This window comes from Nerophis lumbriciformis, linkage group LG18, assembly GCF_033978685.3.
Source record: "Nerophis lumbriciformis linkage group LG18, RoL_Nlum_v2.1, whole genome shotgun sequence".
NCBI lineage: Eukaryota > Metazoa > Chordata > Actinopteri > Syngnathiformes > Syngnathidae > Nerophis > Nerophis lumbriciformis.
In genome coordinates, this window is record NC_084565.2 from 27493530 (window position 1) to 27519286 (window position 25757).

A 25757-nucleotide genomic window follows, 5' to 3' on the forward strand; every position below is an offset into this window, starting at 1 on the left:
AGCGGTTTAATTAATCCACTTGAAAAGCAATAGCAGTACAGACCTGTGTGTGGGCAGCCCGAGGCCTCTCAGGTGGCCAGAGGCCGTGGGCTCCTGGTTCAGATGCCTGCGCAAGGCAATTTTGGCTGGGGAGAAGCGTGTGTAATCAGGAAGAGCGTGGGAGATCTGCAGTCTCTGCCGAGCTTCAGGCATGGCAGACACGATGTCGTGGTCGGGAGAGATGGGGAGATAGCGTGAAAGGAGCTCAATCTTAGTGCTTGGCCGCTCAAAAGAAGGCGAGCTGGTGCCGTTGATGGGTCTTTCTGGGCTGATGCCATTAAGAACTTGGGCAGAAGACAGTGCAAACTTGGAGGTGTCCATGTCTGCGGAGGAGCAGGCATCTGGGTTCTTTCTATAAGGTGAATCCTCACGAGGGCTGTAAGATTTGAGCTGAAGAAGCTCCTGCTGCCTTTGACTTTTCTCCAGCTCTACAATGCTGATCTGCAGACACCAGAGGGAGCCATTATGCAATTAAACAATAGTCTTAATGCATGAGAATGTCCTCTCCATACCTGCAACTCTAAGCAGTGCCTCTGCTTCTCAGAGATTTGTCTCCGCAGGGCCTGTTTCTCCTTTAGTAGATTTTCCAGACACAACGAGCCCCAATCTAGCTTCAGCTCCTCACATCGAGACTTCAGCTAGAACAAAAAAAAAAATTTTAAAAGGCAAGATTAGGAAGGATGATGCTTTATTAAAAAAATCAGGCAGCAGGTACCAGTAGCAGGCTGTGGTCTTTCAGCAAAGCCATGTCTCTCTCGAGCTGTTTTGTCTGCTCTTTCAGCTGATGGTTATGAGCTGATATCTCCTTCTGAGCCTGCAGCAGGTCCTCCACAGTGAGAGCTTTCACTCCCAGCTGAAATACACTCAAAATGTCAAGTTTAAACACACAAGACCGTCCTTGATGACAGAAAGACAACACAAAGCAAGATGTTCCACTCAGAAGTTCTTTCTGCCTTTGCTGCAGTATTAAACATCCCATATTTTGCTAACTTTACTTTCTAATAGGGGTGTAACAGTTTTGTGGATACGGCAATATTTCGGTTTCAAAGTCTTCACAAAACTACCTTAACGCCTGATGGTATCAAACAAAGACTTGGTTTGTATTTCCTTCCGGTGCTTTAGCCTTGCGCGAGTCTGATAATAAACTACATCTCCCAGAATCCTCTGCGCAGCGCAGGGCACAAAGCTGAGTGTGTGGAACACCGTAAGCACAAAGTAAAGTGTGTCGATGAGAGGAATTGTTTTTTTGGACATTTCCTGAAAAATGTCATCAAAATCTATCCATAACTCTTTGAGTAATATTGCTAACAAACAGACGAACAAGCCCTGGTGCAAACTATCTATTTGGAGGAGGTATGAAAGTTGAAGCTTTTCCAAGGCGACACAGAGCCAATGGGTCACGGAGATAAACGCGGGAAATATGAGGAAAATCAAAAAGTATTTGATAAATCCTCAATCCCACCACCCTTGTTTCTACAGCTTGTTTCTCTGGATGTTACAGGGGGGCTGTAGCCTGTCCGCCGAGCCGAACTCGGGCGGAAGGCAGCTTACACCCTGAATACGTCGCCTTCTCAAACTGTGATCCAGGAAATATATTTGAAGCCAGCAAAGCCAAACATCAGTTTGTGGGGTATTTACATTATTAAAAGTTAAATTGTTAGTTAACTGTTCTGAGAAACAACATTTTACAGACGAATGTAAACATGTCCACTGTGGAGGACACTGCTTGTCCAAAGTAAAAGTTGAAAGACACGAAAGGGAACATGACTGTTACACTGGATGTTTACATTGTCACTTTAAAGACAAGCAACTGTAAGTGTTTTTTTCTTTATAATATTTTCTTGAAACAGTAAATGTTCCTGCACTATTATGTTTGTAGTAATAAGTACAATTAGAAAATTTTAGCATTATATTTGTGTTCAATTACAGTGAGTGTGTGGATCCTAAACATTCTACACACTTAATTTTACACACTAACATTTTAAAGTTTAGATTTTTTTTAACATATACTGCAATAATATCGCACCGTGGCCTTAATACAGTGATAATATCGTGCCATGAGATTTGATAGCATTACATCGCTACTTCCTAAGCATATGACAAACATGAGAGAAATGTATTATCACCCTCACTTGGTTGCTTATGGAGGACAGCATCGTGTTAAAAATTAAAAAGCTTCGCTCACCATCTTAAAACAATGTCTAGAGCGAGACAACCTTCTGTACATCAGCAGGTTTCTTCTATTTTTGCGAATAAGTTATCATATTTTGATGTTGATGTGAGTGTAAGGTTAGCATTATAGCTCACATAGCTATGCTTGTGTTGCCAACATGTATGTCCTTCACCCCCATTTAATGTTTTGTTGCCTTTTGTGATATATGGCATCTATTACGTAAGACAAGTGCATAGTTAAAGTGTACGTGTAAAAACAGTATTTTTTTTCCCCAGCGACATGCGTGGATAAACACAGCTCATTAGTTTTAAAACTACAGACACAAAGCAACAGCTTACCAGTTGTGGCTTACTAAAAACACTTAAAATGTCTAAATTCCAGAATCAAGGCTAGATTTTGGCCAACACAACTACAATACATGACTGTCGGGCGTCTGAAACCTATTTAAAGTTGTTGAAAAATACTTTAATATGGGACTTTTAAGGATGTTTCTCACCTCGTCGAGTTTGGTCTGAAAGAGACCTTTGATTTTGTCCTTGTGAGCCTGGCAGATGGAATGGAGCTGCTCTGCCTGTCCAGACAAATCCCTGTGTTTTTGCTTTTTTGACAAAAGCGAGAATGCAGGCTATAAGACTGAGGATTGAGGCCTAAAATGCAACCTTTTTATTTCAAGGACAAATAATATAGCAACATTTCGGCTCACCTTCTCCTGCTCTAAAAGCTGCTGCAGGTTGGAGCGGTACTGCGGAGTCTTCATGTAGGCCATAAACTGGAGGTATTGAACTTTAAAGTTATCTGTCAACAAAACATATGGGTGACATATAGTTAACATTGTGTTCTGGTTCACTCATCCATCCCAGTTGGTTCTCGTGGGCTCACCTAGCAGATTTTGCAGACCAGGAGGAGTTGGGCTCAGCAACAGTTGATTGGCTGGATAGTGCTGAACTTTAGGAGGTAGTTGATAAAAGGGGCTCCGTGGTTGCAGGTATGCATCTGCACAATCGAAAAGAAAGAGTTTCAAAGCCGATCACAGCAATATCATAAACCATGCAAAAACAACGAATGGTGTATTGTGTCCGCTGACCCTGAGGGGGTGCTGCAGAAAGGGTCTTGGCATGCAGCAAATCCAACGCGCTCTGGTTCTTCTTGTTTTTGTCAACAGCCGGTGCTGCCTTCTTGGGTCGACCTCTCTTCTTGTTGTTGCTGTTGTTGTTCAGCTTCCGACCTTTGGACATGAGCTTTGCTCGGCGGGGTTTGGCGGCGGCCTTAACCACTGTCACCAAAGGAGGCTGCTCCTCCTCCCCACCAGAGTCCTGCTGTGGGTACACGTGCAGATCAGTTCAAACATAAGCAACACAACTATTATATTAGGAAAAGACCACTATACAGTAGGTCCTACCTTGTTTTGTTCCTTAGTTTTGGTGGGCGTGGTACTATTGCTTTTACTGTCCTTTGTATCTTTCTGATGACGTCGCCTAGCTACCTCTTGCTCTTCCTGAAATTAAAAATGAAATAATATTTAGTGTGAGTTTGACCCATGTAAAATAATTACAGCAGCGTATTTATTACAGGGGAGAGGTGAAGACCAGGACTTACCCTGAGTTTAGGATTTTTGAGACTTGCAAAGTAGTTTTCAAGCTGAAAAGAAATTAATATTAACAGCCTTTAAAAGAAGATTATATAGGTGTATTTATTTAAAATAGTGCTTACTATGGTGCGGTCTATGGTATGCAAGTAGTAGGAAACAGGCTTTCCAGTCCAGGACACAGAGCCCCTCAGTGGCGAGAGCTCCACCACACGCATTATTGTGCCTATATCTACACAGGAACACAGAGGAACATCAAGGCTGCAGATCACTGGGTGGTTAAGATTTGAATGTCGGCCGCAATACCAAAATCTGGCACCACTTACCACTCAAATTTCGGCTGTTTATTCGAAAATTTAAGGGTGCAAATGGTTTGGAGGATACAATTTTTCCACCTGAAAAAAATACAGATTATTTGAAATGCTGATGCGATGTGAAGGAATGTATTTTTTAAACTGTGTATTCCATATGCCAAGGGTGTCCAAACTTTTTCCAGTGTGGGGGCTGTTTACAAAAAAAATTGAAGGACGCTTGGGCCACTTTATTTTCCTACAGTAAATATACTAAAACAAATAAGTCAATCAATGTATGCTAAACTATCTGAACAAAACATCCACATCCTCAATTAGTGTAATATCTGGTCCAACCCCGTTGAGATATTTAATATCTTCAAGGTCAAGCTTTAATTATCAGGGCTATAAGCACCCTTTAAAAAAAAGGGGAAAAAGGGAACATTTCTATCAGCACAAACAGCTGCCACGCAAACCCAGAAGGAACATTTAAAAAATCAAGACTACATGTCCTGCAATTGCATTTCTATACTAGATTTGACCTTTAGATTAATTCTCATCTACTAACCTCTTTTGGCTGTCTTTTTGACACTTACATGTCCCATGTAATGTACCGTACCACTTTTTTTTTTTGAGCAGACAATTTCCTATCACTATTATCATTGAAAATGTGATATACAATTCTATAACATGCACGCAAAGAATGTTTTCCATTTGGCAACTCTATCTTGTAGCCACACCCCCTCGGGTAAGTTACTTCCAGTGTTTTGACCTGGGTTTATAATTCGCCACGTCAAAAATATACTTTCTCGCTGGCTACTAATAAATACTCTAGAAGTGCAACTGATTTGGAACTAACAATGTTCAGATTGTAATCATCCAAATATGATTACCAAAGTGGACAGTCGTAAACGTTGTGGGTCGAAGAGCGAACGGAGGCAACGAAAAATAAGATAGCTCAATGGTTTGGTAACTAGCGAGCTTGTTTCGGTGCTCCTGATCGTCGCCCTGTCCTGCAACTCAGTGTAGCATTTAGGCAAGAGGAACAGCGAGTACATGCCGCTAAGGCAGTCCTTCTCAAATAGTGGGGTGGGTCCCGGTGGGGGGGCGCGGTGCAATGCCGTACCAGAATATGATGAAGCGTATCTATTACTTGGCTTCACTGTAACCACGGTGGGAGATGAGGTGTGTTGTTTTCTTTAATGTTAATAAGCTTCCAATGTTATGCAGAGGTATAGGTAACTTTAATTTTATAGACAAATTATAATATTTATTTAATAAAAATAAAAAAATTGCTCTTTTGTCGCAAAAATAAATGTTTAGAAATGTGTTTTTGCGGAATAATCAAATATCTGAACTTTCCATGTAGCATAAGTTTACAAATAGCCACTACTGACCAAAAGTGCAGTACAATTTTTTTTTTTAAATGAAAATCAAAAATAAGTACAGACAAGGCTATAAATATACAGCTAAACGAACCAAACAATAAAATGGCAAAACACATTAGAAATAAAATAAGGAATATCCATAAAAATAGTAAAAAGTCATAAATAAAAACATAAAAATGTCCAGCTCAGCATGTGTTAAACGCCAGCGCAAACAGTGAGTTTTAGTTGTAATTATTAGTCTTTACTAATATTATTATTTTGCCAACTAAATAAAACTTTTTTTGTAATTATCAAAGATTATATACAATCAGCCGCAGAGGTCGTTGGACATTCTGGTTTTCAGGTCCTTTTTTAGGAGGATTTTTCTTTGTTTTTGTTTATTTGTGTAATGTTCTAATCGGGGGGGTGTTTATTTTTTGGACTGTGTCACAGGCTAATAAAAAAATTAGCTGCAGGCCGCCCTTTGGCCACACCTGCTGTATGTAGTGACTGAATACACTGACCTTCCTTCATGTTTGCAAAACGTTCCTTCAGCTGGTGATCCACCTCAGGCCCGAAGGCAAAGTTATTCACGAAAATAATACTGGAAGACATGTGAAGATTTTAGCACAATGTAAGAGAAAAAGGTTATACAAGGATGAAAATGCATAAGGAGGAGTGTTTCAATCTGTTGTCAATCCTGACCTTGTGTTGGCAATTCGTTCTTTCCATTCTTCAGACAGAAAATCTCCCCTCTCCAGCTGAAAATGAAAAACGTGGAATTTTTGGAACACTGACCATTGTTACTGTGCTTATTGTTAAACTTACTGTGTATTCCCCGTGTTTCTTCCCGTACCATTTCATCCACTTTTTAAACTCTTTGTCCATGGTCTGAAGAAAGAGCACTAACATTAGCAAACAACCAAATTAAGCAGATGCATGGCTGTAGACGACCACAAGGTCTACCATCGAAACAGGGCATCTTCCAATGGTTTATTGTTTTACCCATGAAATTAGGTGTGGGATTCCCCAATGCGCAATTCTTTTTAATCTTGCTTTCTGGGGAAGTCATTAAGAGACACATTGTCCACAGTTGCGCTGATGATACACATTTGGATATTGCCGTGTCCCCTGATGACACAGTTGTCAGATACCCTTTTTAACTGCATTTTATGGACTGCTGTGAATTTCTTAAAGCTCAAACAGGACAAAACAGAGATGTAGGTATTGAAGACCAGAAAGAGACTCTATAACAAAAATTACGAGATTTTAAACCAACACGATGAGCTTGATTTTTGACACCGAGCTGATTTTATCCCACATATCAAAAATAGTTTTTGTCATCTTACAGTAACAACCGCCCGTTTCTTTCTCAAGAGGTGTTAATGCATGCTTTAATCTCCTATCGCTTAGACTATTGTAATGTTCTGCTTTCTGGTCTACCCAAAAAGAGTATTAGAAATCTACAATTATTACAAAACTCAGCTGCACGCGTACTGACGAGGACCAGAGGGCGGGAGCACATTACACCAGTTTTCAAGTCTCCCCGTTCCCTTCAGGGTCGATTTTAAAGCTCTATTAGTTTTTAAATGTCTCAATGCTCCATGGCAAATATATATCATGTAAATAATGAGAACGCGCTGCCGCGATATATAATGGTATAGGGATAGGACTGGATGATTATGGCTAAAATAATTATCGCGATTATTTTTATTGATGTTGAAATCAAGATTAATAATACGATCATTAAATCATTTGAAATCATGAGTATCTATTGTACTACCAAAACTAACTTTTAATAAAATTTAAAAGAGCAAATTATTAATTGGTAACAAATAAACAACAAGTACAAAAATTATAGTAAGAACAATACATTTAAATCGATTTTAAAGCTCTATTACTAGTTTTTAAATGTCTTAATGACTTGTGGCTTTTTATCTATTTGACTTGCTTTTACAATATCAAGTCCTGAGGATCCTTAGGTCCTCTGGCACGGGCCTGTTATCTGGCACGGGCCTGTTATCTTTACCAAATAAAAACTAGAAAAAAAACTCACGGTGAGGCGGCATTTAGCCACTATGTCCTCCACCTGTGTAGCAGCCTGCAGAGACCGTTGAAATGTATTTAAAAAAAATTTAAAAAAAAGTTAGAGGCACACCTTTTTAATCAGGCTTTTTATTGATCAATTTAAACTAGACTTCTTGGTTCTGGTTTCTGTTTTATGGCTTACTACTATTAGTATCATTCTCAATATTTTATGTTTTTAATAGTTTATATTATTTATATTCTAAAATTTGATTTATATTATTTTCTTTTTTTTGTCCTGTCCAGCTTCTCAGGAAAATCATATTGTTGATGTAGATGCCCATATTTTCTGTACAGATTTACTTTACAAAAAAAAAGTGTGGGTTACATCTCTTGTTGCCTTACTTGTATTTGACTTTATTAAATGGATTTATTTTAATGTTTGGCGCAGCCTGACCGGAGCACGAGGAGATAGAAAGAGGAAAAAAAGGAAGACCGCGGGGGAAATTGCGGGGACAAGAGGGAGATAAAACCGAGAGACAACAACAACAACAACAACAACAACAACAACAGAACAGCACCAGCAAATGCGATATGTACAAATATGATACGAAAAGTGAAAGCAAAGAAGCAGTTAGTGAAGTAAATATTAATAACACAGAAATGACAATAAACATTATTACACTACAAATGGAGCAATACAAATACCAATAGAAATAGCACTATTGATAATAAATAATAACAATAATTACTTCTATTATCAACAATACAGTTGTTTCAAACGCAACAGTGCATATATGTAATGATAACTTGAAATACAAAAAAAAGCAGATAAATGGAGGGGAAGATAGAGAAGCGAACTGTATTAACCTTGTAGATTGTTAAAGTAACAATAGGTTAAGCATAGTTAGTGTGCCGTGTGTTACCCAGTTTCCCCCAGGGGAACAACGTTAACATATGTTTAATGAAACGTGAATATATGCATGAGTGTATGTATGATTACCGGTATGTGCTTTTATAGGTACAGTACGTGTGTTTTCAAGGTCATGTTAATTTGTGTTTTCTTCAGTGCCATGCCACATTTTGTTATCATTAGTGCTGTGTGTGCGCGTGCATTTTTGTGTTTTCTTCTTCTTTTTTTGACCGTAGTAAAGTGCAACTTGCCTGTCCATGAAAAGTGCTTTATAAAAAAGTTTGATGTATTAATGTGTGTAGTGTAACATTTGTGCAATAAATCAATACAATTATAATACCTCTGCATAGGTTGCTGGAATATCTGCCTTTTCCACGCCATAGTAGTGTTTACAGTTGGTCGCTGCAGCAACCTGCAGCACCACCTGACCCACGCCTGCAAAGAGAAAACACTCGAAAAATGAGAATTCCGTCATTTATTGGACATTTGTACTACATCACCGTAGTACAAAAAACTTACCGCTGCCAAGATCAACAAAGGTGTCATCCTCCATCATCTCCATCTCATCGATGATTTGAGCCACCAGGTCGAAAGACGTCTCCCCGTACACCTCCGGGGAGAAGGGCTCATAGTTGTTTAGCTTCTCCGGGTCGGTCACCGAATGGTTGTATACCTGCTGGAGGATGTGTCTCAACAGCCCGTTGGAAGGTCGCTTGTTCAGCTTCATGGGCTGGGTGGTCCCTTTCCACTTTAAAATGGGATTAAAAAGCATATTTCTATGAATTAGCTGACCTTACATTACAAATGTTGTTTTCAAACTTTCTAAAGTGTAGAAGTTAAAGTGGAACATTATCACAATTTCAGAAGGGTTAAAACCATTAAAAATCAGTTCCCAGTGGCTTATTTTATTTTTCGAACTTTTTTCAAAATTTTACCCATCACGCAATATCCCTAAAAAAAGCTTCAAAGTGCCTGATTTTAACCATCGTTATATACACCCGTCCATTTTCCTGTGACGTCACACAATGATGCCAATACAAACAAACATGGCAGAAAGAACAGCAAGATATAGCGACATTAGCTCGGATTCAGACTCGGATTTCAGCGGTTTAAGCGATTCAACAGATTACGCATGTATTGAAACGGATGGTTGTAGTGTGGAGGCAGGTAGCGAAAACGAAATTGAAGAAGAAACTGAAGTTATTGAGCCATATCGGTTTGAACCATATGCAAGCGAAACCGACGAAAACGACACGACAGCCAGCGACACGGGAGAAAGCGAGGACAAATTCGGCGATCGCCTTCTAACCAACGATTGGTATGTGTTTGTTTGGCATTAAAGGAAACTAACAACTATGAACTAGGTTTACAGCATATGAAATACATTTGGCAAGAACATGCACTTTGAGAGTGCAGACAGCCCAGTTTTCATCAATTAATATATTCTGTAGACATACCCTCATCCGCTCTCTTTTCCTGAAAACTAATCTGTCCAGTACCAGTTGGAAATACATCTGCTTTGAGTGTCGCAGGATATCCACACATTCTTGCCATCTCTGTCGTAGCATAGCTTTCGTCGGTAAAGTGTGCGGAACAAACGTCCAATTTCTTGCCACTTTCGCATCTTTGGGCCACTGGTGCAACTTGAATCCGTCCCTGTTCGTGTTGTTACACCCTCCGCCAACACACCGACGAGGCATGATGTCTCCAATGTACGGAAAATAACAGAGCTGATTTGACTCGGTGTTTGTAATGTGTTTGAGAAAATGGCGGATTGCTTCCCGTTGTGACGCCATCGCTCCGAGAGTGAATAATAGAAAGGCGTTTAATTCGCCAAAATTCACCCATTTAGAGTTCGAAAATCGGTTTAAAAAATATATGGTCTTTTTTCTGCAACATCAAGGTATATATTGACGCTTACATAGGTCTGGTGATAATGTTCCCCTTTAACAACTACAGTACAACAAAAATTAAAAATTGACACATATATTGTCAAATATGACTTTGTTGGTTTAGATTACACTGTAGATATGACATGAACATAGCACTGTTACATTATTTACTTTCTGTTACAAGTTTTATTGACTAATAATTCAAATCCATCTGCTTACCAGCTGGTGAATGCTGTCAATCGCCCTGTTGTATTTGTCACACAGTCTCTGCATACTCTCAAAACTATTACAATTAAAAACAACAACACAAATTGGTGACATTGTATCCACATTCCTTCTTTCGTGTATTTTGTATGTTTTTCGCTGAAAATTGAGCGACACTTAAAGGATCAGCCTAAACTGATCCCAATGAAACTTGTTTTTACACTTGGGAAAGTTAAGATGTCATTTGGAAAATGCCACTGCAGTTCACAAAAGTATTTTGATGGTGAGAGGTTTGACCCTCTTCATTACCGGTAATTCCTGTAGGGAAAAATGTCTTCAAAATCCTGAGAAGTCGAGCAGTGTCCAAAAATGATAAAATTACTATTATCAAAACAAAAACAGCCATTACTGTACTGTGAGAATATGCAATATGTATCTTATCTTGTATTACAAAATGTTTACAAAGCTTATTCACCTTCCCGCCTACCTTGCTGCTTATCGCCCTCAAAAGTGATGTTTAAAAAAATAAAAAGGTAAACGTGATGCTAAGTGTTCGTATATCCATTTCATTTGTGATCTATACGTATTTTGCATTATTTTATGCATGTAAAACTACAATCATCAATTAAAAGGTGTTTTCTTATGACATTTTTGGGTCTGTGGAATGGACTCATTGGATTTACATTGTTTCCTATGGGAAAAAATGTTTCATACGACTTGTATTTTTTAAATGGATCCTTTGGAATGCATTAATGAAGAAAACAGGGGTAGCACTGCAATAAAAACATCTAATGACTATTACTGTATGCTTTGAAGTTGTGTATGTTATTTTGAGACCCACCACTTGGTGTCGTAGTCGATGAGTACATAGTTTTCCATTGCCAGTTTGAGGTCTGGAATCTCTTCGCACACCCACCTGCACCCACACACATACACACACGCACACATTATTGTACCTAAACCAGTCACACGGCAATAAAAAAAAAAAACAGAGGAGTATTGAGTCAGAGTCCACAGGCGTTGCTTACCGAATGGTCTCGATGATTTCTTGAGCAGCATCATGGTGTTTATCCTGGAAAGGGAAAGAGGTGATGAACTTTCTAGAACTTCAAATTATGACAGAAAGCAGTCAAGCAGTAATATACAGTAATAACAACACACAGGCTGATGTCAATAGGATTACACATACACCTCATCATGTGTTTATCGCATAATTAGTCATAAAGCACAGATAGATACATAGATAGTACTTTATTGATTCCTTCAGAAGAGTTCCCTCAGGAACATTAAAATGACTAAAGGACTTAACAGGAAATAACTTAATTACGATGACAGCGTGATTTTTATTTATTTATTTTTTACCATTACACATGGATGACGCTTCTTAAGTTTCAACACAAAGAAATAGCAACAAACTTAAGACCTACTCTGGTGATGCCGCTGCAGAAGAGTAACAGTGAAGGAAAAGGAGGATAAATACGATGTCAACCATAGAACAATACATTAATCTTATTGCTGCTCAGTGTTGCTACGAGAGCATTAAACCTGCACTGTAATTGAATTGCTCCTTGTCAATAGTGTATGATAACATCACCACAAATCAATAGAATGACAAGCTCCATGGCAAATATATATCATGTAAATAATGAGAACGCGCTGCCGCGATATATAATGGTATGGGGAATGGACTGGATGATTAGGGCAAAAATAATTATCGCGATTATTTTGATTGATGTTGAAATCAAGATTAATAATACGATCATTAAATCATTTGAAATCATGAGTATCTATTGTACTACCAAAACTAACTTTTAATAAAAATTTAAAAGGAGCAAATTATTAATTGGTAACAAATAAACAACAAGTGCAAAAATTATATTAAGAACAATACATTTAAAGTACCAGTGGAGTGGAAAAACAAGTTGCCTCTATATTGAAGCTGTTGTCATATATATCTAATTCATGGCACCTAAAGACTTCTAAAGTTTGCGAATAAATAGATACGACCAAAATAGTATCAATCTCACAGAGATTCCCAACCATTTTGAGAGATAATGAGGAAGCCAGACACGTCATCGCGTGACGTAGTGGTAGGGACCGCAGATCCCTTCATCACCAAAAACAATGCAAATCGTGCAGACATTGTGAGAGCCAACAATGTTTACTTTGGGCAAAATTTTGATCCAGAACCTTATATTGTTGATCCTGAATATAAGGAGGATGAGCTACAAGTTTTAGAAGCTCTGCTAAACAAATCCAGCCTTAGTGAAACACTAAGCATCATGTAGCAGTATTGCTAAGTGCTAAACAAGAAACACAAACTACAAACATAATAAAATGACAGCTTACTGTACATTGTTTGCTATCACTTTGATGACGACTGATAGGATGTCCATATCTTCCTGTTTATATGAACAATTAATCATGATGCACACGATTGGATATGGTTTAATGGATACAATGAAACCCAATTAAGCATATAAAGTCAACTTGTTTTTCCACTCTACTGGTACTTTAAACAATAGCAATATGAAAAACAAATAAATCAGTTTTTCCCGCTTAAATAGTTTTGAATACCGTTTTTTACATTTTACACTTATTTTACTGCCACAGAGTTTGTGCTTTTTGTGTCAAATAAAATGCAGTAACATTTAGTTAATTAAATGCAGAAATCCTCACATTTATTGGTGCAATACATATTTGGACAATTTTTTACCAGTATTTTAAGTCAAAGCATATTAAATGTGTTCTGATGTATCAATAAGTGCTTTAAGTGCATTATGCTTGTGTTAAGTACTCCTTTGAAACCTTTGTTTTTTTAGCGCAGTCAGACCGGCTTTTGCGCACAGCGCTATTATTGTGAAAGGTGGGGAAGTGTGCTGTCGTTCTAAACTTGACGTGTAGAGATAAGTTTTGAGGCTGTTTAAAAAATAAAGATAGCCTTTAAAGTTGCAGCCGCTTTCCTGCTTGTACATTGATATTACATCAATAATGTCATTCACAGCAACACAAGCAGATGAAATGTGTTGTGGGCAAATACATTGTTGTTGCTAGCTTTAGCTTTGTAGTTTAGTAGCTGTTTCACGTGGCTGTCTCCACATTATTCAGTATAGGACATGTTTTGGGGTTAAATTTCCCAAACAAATGTACTTCTCACAACAGCGGATTCCGTTTTATTGGCCAATTATGTGACTCCATCCACGGTTACGTGAACGGGAAAATCATATGCCTTACTTTTTTTTTTTTAAGTTTAGTGATTAGGCTGTTTCAAATACAAAGTAGCAACCATTGGAGATTCCACTCTCCGAATAGACATGGTCTTTTTTACACTCATACACTCACTCATCCGTTGAGTTAAACCATTACAAGCTCAGGAATTTGCATGCACGTTGCGCAAACCAATAATCATTTTTTTAATTATTGTATTTAAATCGTGATCAAAATTGTAATAAAATTCCAACCATATATAGGGTGAACTTGAAACTTGAAACATATTGTTAAACCTCACATTTTCCTATTAGGAGTGTACATTAATGTCCTTCTTCACATGTGTGTTATGATTCTTTATTCTTTCTAATAGTCAAGTTATTTAATAGTCAATGATGAATTGTGCTGAAAGCAGATATGCATGCAACATATTTCTGGATATAAATAGCTTATAAGAGAGTTTGAAAATAAAGTTAGAGATCCTCCTTTGGCTGCTGGCGTACACAGTAATGTAATGCATCATTTCTGGTTTTAGCACACGTACAGTACACCCGGTGGAGTTGCGTTATTCCCTCTCTAAACCAGGTGTACCCAATGTGGCACACCTGGCCAACTCTGTCCCACCTGTTTCTTGTGAAGCTCACACCATCATTGATGGCATGTCCACAAGTCTAACTCGTTGCCATCCTTAAATGTGGTGATCTTCATTGCCTTATATATGCCGGTATGGGGCTAAACTCCACACTTGTGGTGCTACTGTACATTTAAAACCGCTGTGCTTGGCCGACGGCCCATCGGCATATTTTCACTTTGACCCTTGGAGGCAAAACGTTTGGGCCGTTTTATTAATCTACTTGCTAATGTATCCTTCATAGTTGGGTACCGTATTTTCCGGACTATAAGGCGCACTTAAAATCCTTTTTCTCTCTCAAAACTTGACAGTGAGCCTTACAACGCCGTGCGTCTAATGTAAGGGATAAGTTTGGTTGCGCTTACCCACCTTGAAGCTATATTATTTGGTACATGGTGTAATGATAAGTGTGACCAGTAGATGGCAGTCAAACATAAGAGATAAGTGTAGGCTGCAGTATGACGGGTCTCAAGTAAACAACACTAACATTTTATGTGTCATTGAAAATATAGAATACACATGGCACTCAAAAATCTATCAAAATGTTTTAGTACGACTTTGGTAAGCTATGAAGCCGCACCGCTTGAAGGATTGTCGGCGCATCAAACATACGAGTATTATTATGGTGTGTGTATAAGGTAAGACATTATCTGGCGTGGGGCGTCACGGTGGTAGAGGGGTTAGTGCATCTGCCTCACAATACGAAGGTCCTGAGTAGTCTTGGGTTCAATCCCGGGCTCGGGATCTTTCTGTGTGGAGTTTGCATGTTCTCCCCGTGACTGCGTGGGTTCCCTCCGGGTACTCCGGCTTCCTCCCACCTCCAAAGACATGCACCTGGGGATAGGTTGATTGGCAACACTAAATTGGCCCTAGTGTGTGAATGTGAGTGTGAATGTTGTCTGTCTATCTGTGTTGGCCCTGCGATGAGGTGGCGACTTGTCCAGGGTGTACACCGCCTTCCGCCCGATTGTAGCTGAGATAGGCTCCAGCGCCCCCCGCGACCCCAAAAGGGAATAAGCGGTAGAAAATGGATGGATGGATGGGGATTATCTGGCGTTTTGTTTCACAATATTATGCAAAAGCAACTTTTCTTACCTTGTGGTACCTGCTAATCTGTATTTGGGATCTGCGTAAATCCTGAAAAATTGCGCGCGTCTGCAACGACGCCACAGTCGATAAGCTTCTTTTTCTCTATCTTCTTGTTATGTGACATTCATCCTGCGATGTTGCCATTTCTAATATAAAGTAGTGAAAAGTTCTTACTTATACAGTATCTGACAGTAAACTCACCATGCAAGCGCTAAAACATACCTGCGGAGTGAATTTACATTAGTCACCCACGGAACTTTAGTTATTAGAGCGTTCCGGTCGGACGTTTTTTCATGGGACACATTTCCTGTGTTGTTTACGGATGAGGAGAGGCTGCTCCGTTATCGATATAAGTAAAGTCTGAATGTCTTTAAAACAGTTAGCTCCATTTTTTGACACTTCTTCCACTCCCGTCCCTGCCCGCTACACCGCTACAACAAAGATGACGGGGAGAAGACGCTGCCGAAGGTGAGCCACGTAAATAAGACGGCCCACAAAACGGTGCATCCGGAAGAGACTGTCAGAAAGCGGCTTGAAGATGATCTGTAAAACATAATCTATGCAACATTTTGACCAAAGAACCACCTTTACATGTTATGTAAACCACAAGGAAGTGCTTTCCATTTAGAAAAAAATAATAATGTGACTTCTTTAATGTGCCCTATAATCCAGTGCGCCTAATATATCAAAAAATATATTTTTTAAAATAGACCATTCATTGGCAGTGCGCTTTATAATCCGGCACGCCTTATGGTCCAGAAAATACGTTACTTTCTGCTGTAACGCAGTTCAAGCTACACTTCTGTTAAAGTCTGTTGCTTTGCTACTTTACATTCAAGCTGTCTTAGCAGAAAACATAGCTTCTTGATCTCTCCTGAATTGTGGTTGACCTTTGGAGCAAATCTCCAGCAACACGTGCCTTGACTTACACTTAAAATATTTACGGACTACAAGCACCTGTCGCAATCTGTGAGCGCCGCTGAGGTATGGTTTTATCTAGTTTAAAATAGAACCCTGGCTGACCCCAGAAAACCCAAATAAAACCGCATCATCTGCAGGGATCACAGCTGATCCCTGCCATAGTGCACCAAGGCTGCTGTGCGGCAGTGACGGCGCTCAAATTGTACACAGAGCGCAGCGGGAGCATGTATCCTCAGCTGACCCACTGACCCACTTTCTTTTTCTCAGACTCCAGTGCAATTTCCAAGGAGTGTTTCTGATGCATGGATCGCTAAAGAAGGAGAATGAGAGATGGAGGAAAAAGGAAAGCCAAACAAACGGAAGTGAAAGCAGGGAGAGGTGGCCAGAGAGGATGGAAAGCCTACTGTTTGTCAGCTGTTTTGCGGCCTGTGCTGACAGCTCGCAGGCTCCAGCTTCCCGCTCGCTGCTGCCCGCCACTTTTTGCACAAACATCCACTGCCAACACTCAAGGATGACGTTCAAAATATGCGCGGGAAATTCATTTCTATCAGCAAGGCACGGAAGAATACGAATTGACAAGTACGAGCGACACGGCAACAAAAATAGACGCCCCGCCGCGATGCAGCATAAATAAAACATAGGAAATGGTTAGTTGGTATGCAGCTGGAGCATAGGATGTAGAGGGCAGTCACGTGATGGCACAAAATGGCACACAGCAACACCAGCTCTGAGCTAAAAATAAACCTGTGTGAGACGAATGGAGACTCTCCTCTCTCCTCACTGGCAAATGGTGGAAATCAGAGGTTGTAACTCAGCGTCATAAACAACTAGGGAGCTTAAAGGCCTACTGAAATGCGATTTTCTTATTTAAACGGAGATAGCAGGTCCATTCTATGTGTCATACTTGATCATTTCGCGATATTGCCATATTTCTGCTGAAAAGATTTGGTAGAGAACATTGACGATAAAGTTTGCAACTTTCGGTCGCTGATAAAAAAGCCTTGCCTGTACCGGAAGTAGCAGACAAGTAGCGTGACGTCACAGGTTGTGGAGCTCCTCACATCTGCACATTGTTTGCAATCATGGCCACCAGCAGCGAGAGCGATTCGGACCGAGAAAGTGACGATTTCCCCATTAATTTGAGCGAGGACGAAAGATTTGTGGATGAGGAAAGTGAGAGTGAAGGACTAGAGGGCAGTGGGAGCGATTCAGATAGGGAAGATGCTGTGAGAGGCGGGTGGGACCTGATATTCAGCTGGGAATGACTAAAACAGTAAATAAACACAAGACATATATACTCTATTAGCCACAACACAACCAGGCTTATATTTAATATGCCACAAATTAATACCGCATAACAAGCACCTCCCCCCTCCCGTCCATATAACCCGCCAATACAACTCAAACACCTGCACAACACACTCAATCCCACAGCCCAAAGTACCGTTCACCTCCCCAAAGTTCATACAGCACATATATTTCCCCAAAGTTCCCAAAGTTACGTACGTGACATGCACATAGCGGCACGCACGTACGGGCAAGCGATCAAATGTTTGGAAGCGTACTCACGGTACCGTGTCTGCACATCCAACTCAAAGTCCTCCTGGTAAGAGTCTCTCTTGTCCCAGTTCTCCACAGGCCAATGGTAAAGATTGACTGTCATCTTTCGGGAATGTAAACAATGAAACACCGGCCGTGTTTGTGTTGCTGAAGTCGGCCGCAATACACCGCTTCCCTCCTACAGCTTTCTTCTTTGCTGTCTCCATTGTTCATTGAACAAATTGCAAAAGATTCACCAACACAGATGTCCAGAATACTGTGGAATTTTGCGATGAAAACAGCCGACTTTATAGCTAGCCACCATGCTGTCCCAAAATGTCCTCTACAATCCGCGACGTCACGAGACGTTTTCAGCAGGATATGTCGCGCGAAATTTAAAATTGCACTTTAGTAAACTAATCCGGCCGTATTGGCATGTGTTGCAATGTTAAGATTTCATCATTGATATATAAACTATCAGACTGCGTGGTCGATAGTAGTGGGTTTCAGTAGGCCTTTAATCTTTTCCACTAAAAACTGAGTCATCATGCAGGACACCCTAATGTGATATCACTTGCTATCTCGGCACAGTTGACATAAAGACCTCTCTCCTGTTTGTTTTGGTGTGTGTGCGTAAACAACAAATGTTGGCCGCAACTACCACAGAGGAACCTCTCATTTGGAACATTTTCTGAGGAGAAAATGTGTCTTTCAAAACAATTTGCAACACTTTGGCAAAACTTGTGGAAATAATTGCATTGACTCAACAAGTGCTTTTTCATTGGCTGTTTTTCCGATGTTGCTTCACCTGGATAAACAGGAACCGATTGATGACCATTACAGACGCACAAAATGGAGCTTCTAATGTGTCAGCAGCACAGTAACATAAGCGGTACATGCACCGCTATTCTGGCTAATCAGTACAATATGGCTCATTTATTACTATAGTATACGGTTATCTTCTTTTTGAACAGTTAGGAATGTTCTAATGTTTCCATTATTTCCTAAGGGGTCTGTTTCAGAATATTGTGTCCTGGAAGGAACTTCCTTCAACCTTCCACATCAACAAAATAAACTGTACACAAAAAAAATGTTTAACAAAGGCCTCCGCTTAATTGACCGCAGAGCCTCCTATAGTCGACATTAACCGCTGTGAATGCAAGTAACCTCCTAATGTAGATTTATTAACTCAACAGTAGCGGTCAACATTCAGCAGCTATATCTTCCTCTGAATGCGCTATAAAATGTTGTGTTGCCCAACTCTGTGTAAATCAAACCTGTTGCACTTGCCGCGCTTTTTGTTTACATCGAACTGATCAGCTTACTTAACACTATGACAACATTGGTTCTGTTGGTGAGGTTTTGTGCAATAATACATTAAAGTTGTATGTATTGATAAATGTGGTGTTTCAAACAGCACTATTCATTTTAAGGACATATTTAAAATATGTCTAGCTCGTGTGCTATTGTGTAGCCTATTGCCTACCGTGTTTAGACTTTGTAAACGCACTGTTTCCCACACATTCATTTATTTGTGGCAGCCCGCCACGAAAGAATTACGTCCGCCACAAATAGATTTTTCGGCTTTTGACTCGCTCGACCGCTCATAAAAGCAATGAGACTCTGTCTGTGAATGTTGCTTGTAGTTACAATTTCGGTGCAGTAGGTGGCGGTAGCCTACTATGCATTGCAACTCCACCAATAGCACTTAATTCACCTGGTGGGACAGAAGAAGAAGAAGAAAACGACGACGAGGAATTAAAAGAAGAACGGACCGACCGGATCAAAATACGAGGGTAAGACGTCTTGGCAAACAAGTTCAAAAGTGGTCCGAACCTGTGCAGTGTGCAGCACCGACTCGGATTTTCTTAATTTTTATTTTCGGGATTTGAATGCATTTATTTTGAAAGGACAGCTGGAGAGAGACGGGAGAGGGGGGATTGACGCGGAGCAAAGCGAATCGAACTGGGTCGCCGCAGCGGGTGCTCCAACAGGTGAGATAAGTTATAGCTGCATCGCTCGCGGCTCGTCATATATTTAACGTTAATCCGCGATTTCACCGAGCGTTTCACTGACGGTGAGCAGCCTGACGCTGCTTCATTAACACCGCCGCTGTTTGACTCGGGGGCCGGGGCAGACGCACGCAGTAACAAGTCACCTGTTACCATACCGACGAGCTAACGTGTCCAGGTTATAACCCTGTTGTCAATAAACACACGTGGAGACGGTGCTTCAGATACTGCATTAATACTGAAGCTAAATTGTCCACTGTCCACTGCAGCATGTGAATGCAATGAAAAGAATCAAATCTGAGCCAACCAGCTGTTAAAATGTTGTCCAGGTTAATGTTTTGGCCATTAAAGGCCCTTCATTTCAAGATTTCAACTGTGATCGGGCTTTAAACAGGTGGCTGACCTGTTCAGATGGGTGTAACTGCTACTGGTCAAATAATGTGAAATAGCATTTAATTTTACATGTATGCAATGCCATTTAAATGTAATTATAGATAATAATAATAATAATTTTAGTAAGATATAAGCCATGAGCACTACACAGCCAGAAAAAAACCTAGGCAGGACAAGTAAAAATATTGGGGCAAGTAGATTTGAGAAGTCGGGCAAGTAGAAAAAAACCTTAACGTTGAACCCTGCATGTGTTGAGCTGCTGCCGCTTAAGGTTAGACGGCACTGTACATAGAGCGGTTCTGCTCGTTAGTAATAAATTCTAATGTTGGATGTTCACTCCTTCACACAGATGATCTATGCACTAATTAAAGGGGCAGAGCTTTAAGAGACATTTTAGCTTTTATATTTTATAAGATATATTTTTTTCTAAGAACCACAATTAATAAATATATTTCAGTGAATAACTAATTGTTCAAATCTGTGTATAAATATGTACATAAAGTGTTGTAATTATATTCCAACTCCGCGTTCTTCTTGGTCATCGCCGCTGCCGCCGCCACCCCCCACCCCCCGACCACACCACCACAAATAGATGCCTGTCCTGTGGGAAACACTGAAACGACTTTACAAAAATACTAGAAAAGACCAACCTTTTGTTAGTTTATGGAAATAAACACACGGCTATTAATTAGCATTACCGGTAATAGTACAAAAATGATGACTGCATTACACAGAGAGAAATTGTGTGTGGTATCGTTGTGTGTGGGAATTGAATGATGCAGACACGTTTACTGGATACTTTCTAAAATGCTTCTGCCTTGGAGACGTATGTGTAAGTAATATACAAATTGAAATATTTGATACTTGTTTGTATTGATAAATGTGATATTTCAAAATGTAATATTGTTCAATTAAGGACATGTATTACGTACAGTTGTGGTCAAAAGTTGCAAAAAAAAAAAAGTTTACACTTGTAAAAAACAATGTCATGACTGTCTTGAGTTTCCAATAATTTCTACAACTCTTATTTTTTTGTTATAGAGTGATTGGAGCACATACTCTGACATCACATGGACAAAGATAAGAACTTCTGGAAGGAAAGTTCTGTGGTCAGATGAAACAAAAATGGAGCGGTTTGGCCACAATACCCAGCAATATGTTTGGAGGAGAAAAGGTGAGGCCTTTAATCCCAGGAACACCATGCCGACCGTCAAGCATGGTGGTAGTAGTATTATGCTCTAGGCCTGTTTTGCTGCCAATGGAACTTGTGCTTTACAGAGAGTAAATGGGACAATGAAAAAGGAGCATTGCCTCGAAATTCTTCAGGACAACCTAAAATCATCAGCCCGGGGGTTGGGTCTTGGGCGCAGTTGGGTGTTCCAACAGGACAATGACCCCAACCATGTCAAAAGTGGTAAAGGAATGGCTAAATTAGGCTAGAATTAAGGTTTTAGAATGGCCTTCCCAAAGTCCTGACTTAAATATGTGGACAATGCTGAAGAAACAAGTGCATGTCAGAAAACCAACAAATTTACACCTTATTGCTGTGAAACTTGTAACCAAATATTAACATTGCTGTATGTATACTTTTGACCCAGCATATTTGGTCACATTTTCAGTAGACCCATAATAAATTCATAAAAGAACCAAACTTCATAAATGTTTTTTGTGACCAACAAGTATGCGCTCCAATCACTCTATCACAAAAAAATAACAGTTGTAGAAATGATTGGATACTCAAGACAGTCATGACATAAACTTTTGACCACGTCTGTATGTTTAGCTTATTTGCTACTTTGTGTTTAACTGTTGTGTAGCTGCTATCTCCTATCGTAGCCTATAGCCTATCATGTCTACTCTTTGTAAATGACTTCACAAAAATACTAAAAAAGACTAACATTGTGTGCTTATCGGAGGACATTTAGATGTAAACTGGCTGTCCAGCTTTGCACGAGTAACACACTGTAGGACTGCTTGTATCGGAGTTCATATCGGAGATTTTAGATGTTTTGCAGATATCTGACTGATCAATATCGGATCAGGATACCCCTACTTCAAACTGGTATTAAAGTTACAAAATTAAGTTAAAAAGTTGGGAAAAAGTAGCCTCTAACCCAGTGGTTCTTAACCTGGGTTCGATCGAACCCTCTGGGTTCGGTGAGTCGGCCTCAGGAGTTCGAGGGAGGTCAAAACACACCCGACTCATCGTGTAAATACAAACTTCTCCCTATCGGCGTATTACGGATACGGCAACAGCTGACTGGTTTGCAGGTGTGTAATTTGTTGTGAGTTTATGCACTGTGTTGGTTTTGTTGTTTGAACAAGGTGATGTTCATGCACGGTTCATTTTGTGCACCAGTAAAAAAACATGGTAACACTTTAGTATGGGGAACATATTCACCATTAATTAGTTGCTTATTAACATGCAAATTAATAACATATGTGCTCTTAACTAGTCATTATTAAGTACTTATTAATGCCTTATTCGGCATGGCCTTATTATAACCCTAACCCTCTAACCCTGGCCCTAACCCTAACCAAATAACTCTAAATGAAGTCTTTAGTACTTAGAATATGTTCCCCTAGTGTCCAAATAACTCTAAATTAAGTCTTTGTTATTTAGAATATGTTCCCCATACTAAAGTGTTACCAAAAACATAACTTTGTCTTGAATTTGAAAAAAAAAAAAACTATTTTATTTTTCACTAAAGAAGGGTTCGGTGAATGCGCATATGAAACTGGTGGGGTTCGGTACCTCCAACAAGGTTAAGAACCACTGCTCTAACCAATTATCACCTGCTTCCAATTAACACAGTTGTTGGTTTATGTAAATAAACACACGGCAATTAGCATTAACGGTAATACTACTATAATTACGACTGCATTACACAAAGAGACATTGCTGGTGTGGTATCGTTGTGTGTGGGCATACAAAGTGGACGAGTGTGTCAGCGTGTACAATAGTTGCGTTTGTGCGTTGGAACACACTTTCATCACTGTGCCCATGTCACGTGGGTGTGGATACAGAATTTGGGGTGGAATTATCGATTATAAACGCTGACAAGCATGTGTTTTTCTAATGGTATTTCCTAACTGCTGCCTGAGGAGTGGCATCGTCCATCCTGCCCGAGTGTTGACCATATGGACGCAGGGAAGAGAGGAAGTATCCCGCCCCTTTGAAGGCAGCAGGGGAGCCTCTGCACAAATACGCTTCAAACTGTAGACATTCCACAAGCAGGACAGGACTGTTTCTAATTCTACGCTAGTGACATGACACAGGCCGACAGTATCTTAAATTCCTGTCATGCTTGCGTGTTTATCCATGCCAGACCACAGCAAAAGGAAATGGGTGAGGCAGGAGGGAGTGGAAATGGGAGGGTCAACTATTTACACCATAAAGCAGCTGGCAGTGGCTGATTATGTCAACTACAGTAAGGCACGTACTTTTACAGTGGAGGCAAAGAAGGAAGAAATGTACAGAAAGAAGTCCCCCGACCCCAGCTCGGGCATTCTGAGAATTCTGACTTTTTTTCAGTCAGTGCTTGCTGTCTCACCACAATTTATAGTGAATAGAAGCATGTTGCGTTCAAGACAACCACTTCCTTTTCCGTTTCTTCTCCAGTGAGAAGACTTCAATGAGTCATAGACGGTAAGCTGCAAGAAAGATAATGAAACAACAACTAGTCTAGACTGATACGTGAGTGTGTTATGGTGTTCATTTTTGGGGGCTAATACAGATACTGTAATATGATGGTTCATGCTTTTCAGTCCGTACAGGTTAGGTCCTATCGCATTGTGTTGTGCAATACAAACTCAACGGTGATTCAGCTGCTGACACAGACGCTAGCTTATGGCTAATGCCGTCGCAAGGTGATGTGTACTTAGAAAAACAGTACCTCAGTGTTCGCTCTTACAATAACAATGTCGCTACAGCTTCGTTATTTTACGGGTAACAAAACGTAAATTAAGTATTGTTGGCGGTTTTGGGGTGCAATTTTAAAGTGATTCACAGGCAGAATAGATCGCTCCCATTAGCTGCATTGCCATTCATTTACCATGAATTGATTAACGTGGACCCCGACTTAAACAAGTTGAAAAACTTATTCGGGTGTTACCATTTAGTGGTCAATTGTACGGAATATGTACTGTACTATCTACTAATAAAAGTCTCAATCAATCAATGCTAGCCACCTTGAACGAGTTGATTATTACAAATTAGAATGCACAAAAAAAAACATGTCTTGTCTCTCATAAGGACTTTTTGGCAAAATTCCAAGAAAAGGTCAGTTCCCCTTGAAGGGGAAACTGGTAATAAAAAGGAATAAGGAAAAAGTTGAAATATTGTGTTGATATTGTTAAACTGTTAATAGGGACGGCGTGGCGCAGTGGGAGAATGGCCGTGCGCGACCCGAGGGTCCCTGGTTCAATCCCCACCTAGTACCAACCTCGTCATGTCCGTTGTGTCCTGAGCAAGACACTTCACCCTTGCTCCTGATGGGTGCTGGTTAGCGCCTTGCATGGCAGCTCCCTCCATCAGTGTGTGAATGTGTGTGTGAATGGGTAAATGTGGAAGTAGTGTCAAAGCGCTTTGAGTACCTTGAAGGTAGAAAAGCGCTATATAAGTACAACCCATTTATCATTTAATAGTGGACCTTAAATAAATTGAAACATTTACAGTTAATAAATGTGATCGGCAACCGTAGTGGTATCAGCTGACCTCACTAATGGATGATCGGTATCGAAACCAACAGCATAAAGCCCAGATTGGGACATCCCTACAAACTAAGAAAATTCTCAATTTATTTATATGGATGTAATGATATGGAAATCTCATATCATGGTTATCATTATAGTCACGATATTGTTGAATGTGCTCAAAAAGAATAAATGGTAAATGGGTTATACTTGTATAGCACTTTTCTACCTTCAAGATACTCAAAGCGCTTTGACACTATTTCCACATTCACCCATTCACACACACAAACACACATTCACACACTGATGGCGGGAGCTGCCATGCAAGGCCCTAACCACGACCCATCAGGAGCAAGGGTGAAGTGTCTTGCTCAAGGACACAACGGACGTGACGAGGTCGGTAGAAGGTGGGGATCGAACCAGGAACCCTCATGTTGCTGGCACGGCCACTCTACCAACCGCGCCATGCCGTACCCATATACATACTGAAATCTTTTGATTTGATTAAAATAAAATATATAGACCAACTGTTAGAAAGCGCACTGTTTTGAATGTGTTTCTTATGCTTCACTGATAAGATTGTTCTGGCATCCTACTCTCTTCAGCGGCCACTGAACGCACCTATGTGTCATAATCCTCTGTGCATAGATTGATCACTCTGACCTAAGAGACCACAGCTTGCAGGTTCAACGTGCACCATTGAATAGTTTAGTTACTCAGACAGAAATGTGTTTTTATAAGTTTGAGTGTGTTTTTATAAGTTTGAGTATGTCGTTTCGTAA

At 40.0% G+C, this 25757-nt stretch overlaps 1 protein-coding gene across 6 annotated transcripts in view; it reads right to left on the reverse strand.

Moving 5' to 3' along the window:
* Nucleotides 1-25757, reverse strand: part of dot1l (DOT1-like histone H3K79 methyltransferase) — a 46147-nt gene that overhangs the window by 14618 nt on the left and 5772 nt on the right. For 5 of the 6 annotated variants that reach the window (XM_061977930.1, XM_061977933.1, XM_061977931.1 and 2 more), the window contains exons 2-20: nucleotides 11517-11560; nucleotides 11330-11404; nucleotides 10504-10567; nucleotides 8912-9140; nucleotides 8733-8827; nucleotides 6283-6345; nucleotides 6160-6215; nucleotides 5979-6058; nucleotides 4124-4192; nucleotides 3923-4029; nucleotides 3809-3850; nucleotides 3612-3707; nucleotides 3297-3528; nucleotides 3092-3205; nucleotides 2916-3007; nucleotides 2709-2810; nucleotides 755-892; nucleotides 552-677; nucleotides 44-480 (exon numbers count right to left, since the gene is read on the reverse strand). In XM_061977930.1, coding sequence (XP_061833914.1) covers nucleotides 44-480; nucleotides 552-677; nucleotides 755-892; nucleotides 2709-2810; nucleotides 2916-3007; nucleotides 3092-3205; nucleotides 3297-3528; nucleotides 3612-3707; nucleotides 3809-3850; nucleotides 3923-4029; nucleotides 4124-4192; nucleotides 5979-6058; nucleotides 6160-6215; nucleotides 6283-6345; nucleotides 8733-8827; nucleotides 8912-9140; nucleotides 10504-10567; nucleotides 11330-11404; nucleotides 11517-11560 — 2261 coding nt within the window. The remainder of the gene's footprint in view (nucleotides 1-43; nucleotides 481-551; nucleotides 678-754; nucleotides 893-2708; nucleotides 2811-2915; nucleotides 3008-3091; nucleotides 3206-3296; nucleotides 3529-3611; nucleotides 3708-3808; nucleotides 3851-3922; nucleotides 4030-4123; nucleotides 4193-5978; nucleotides 6059-6159; nucleotides 6216-6282; nucleotides 6346-8732; nucleotides 8828-8911; nucleotides 9141-10503; nucleotides 10568-11329; nucleotides 11405-11516; nucleotides 11561-25757) is intronic. The other variant, XM_061977929.1, reaches the window with a different exon arrangement.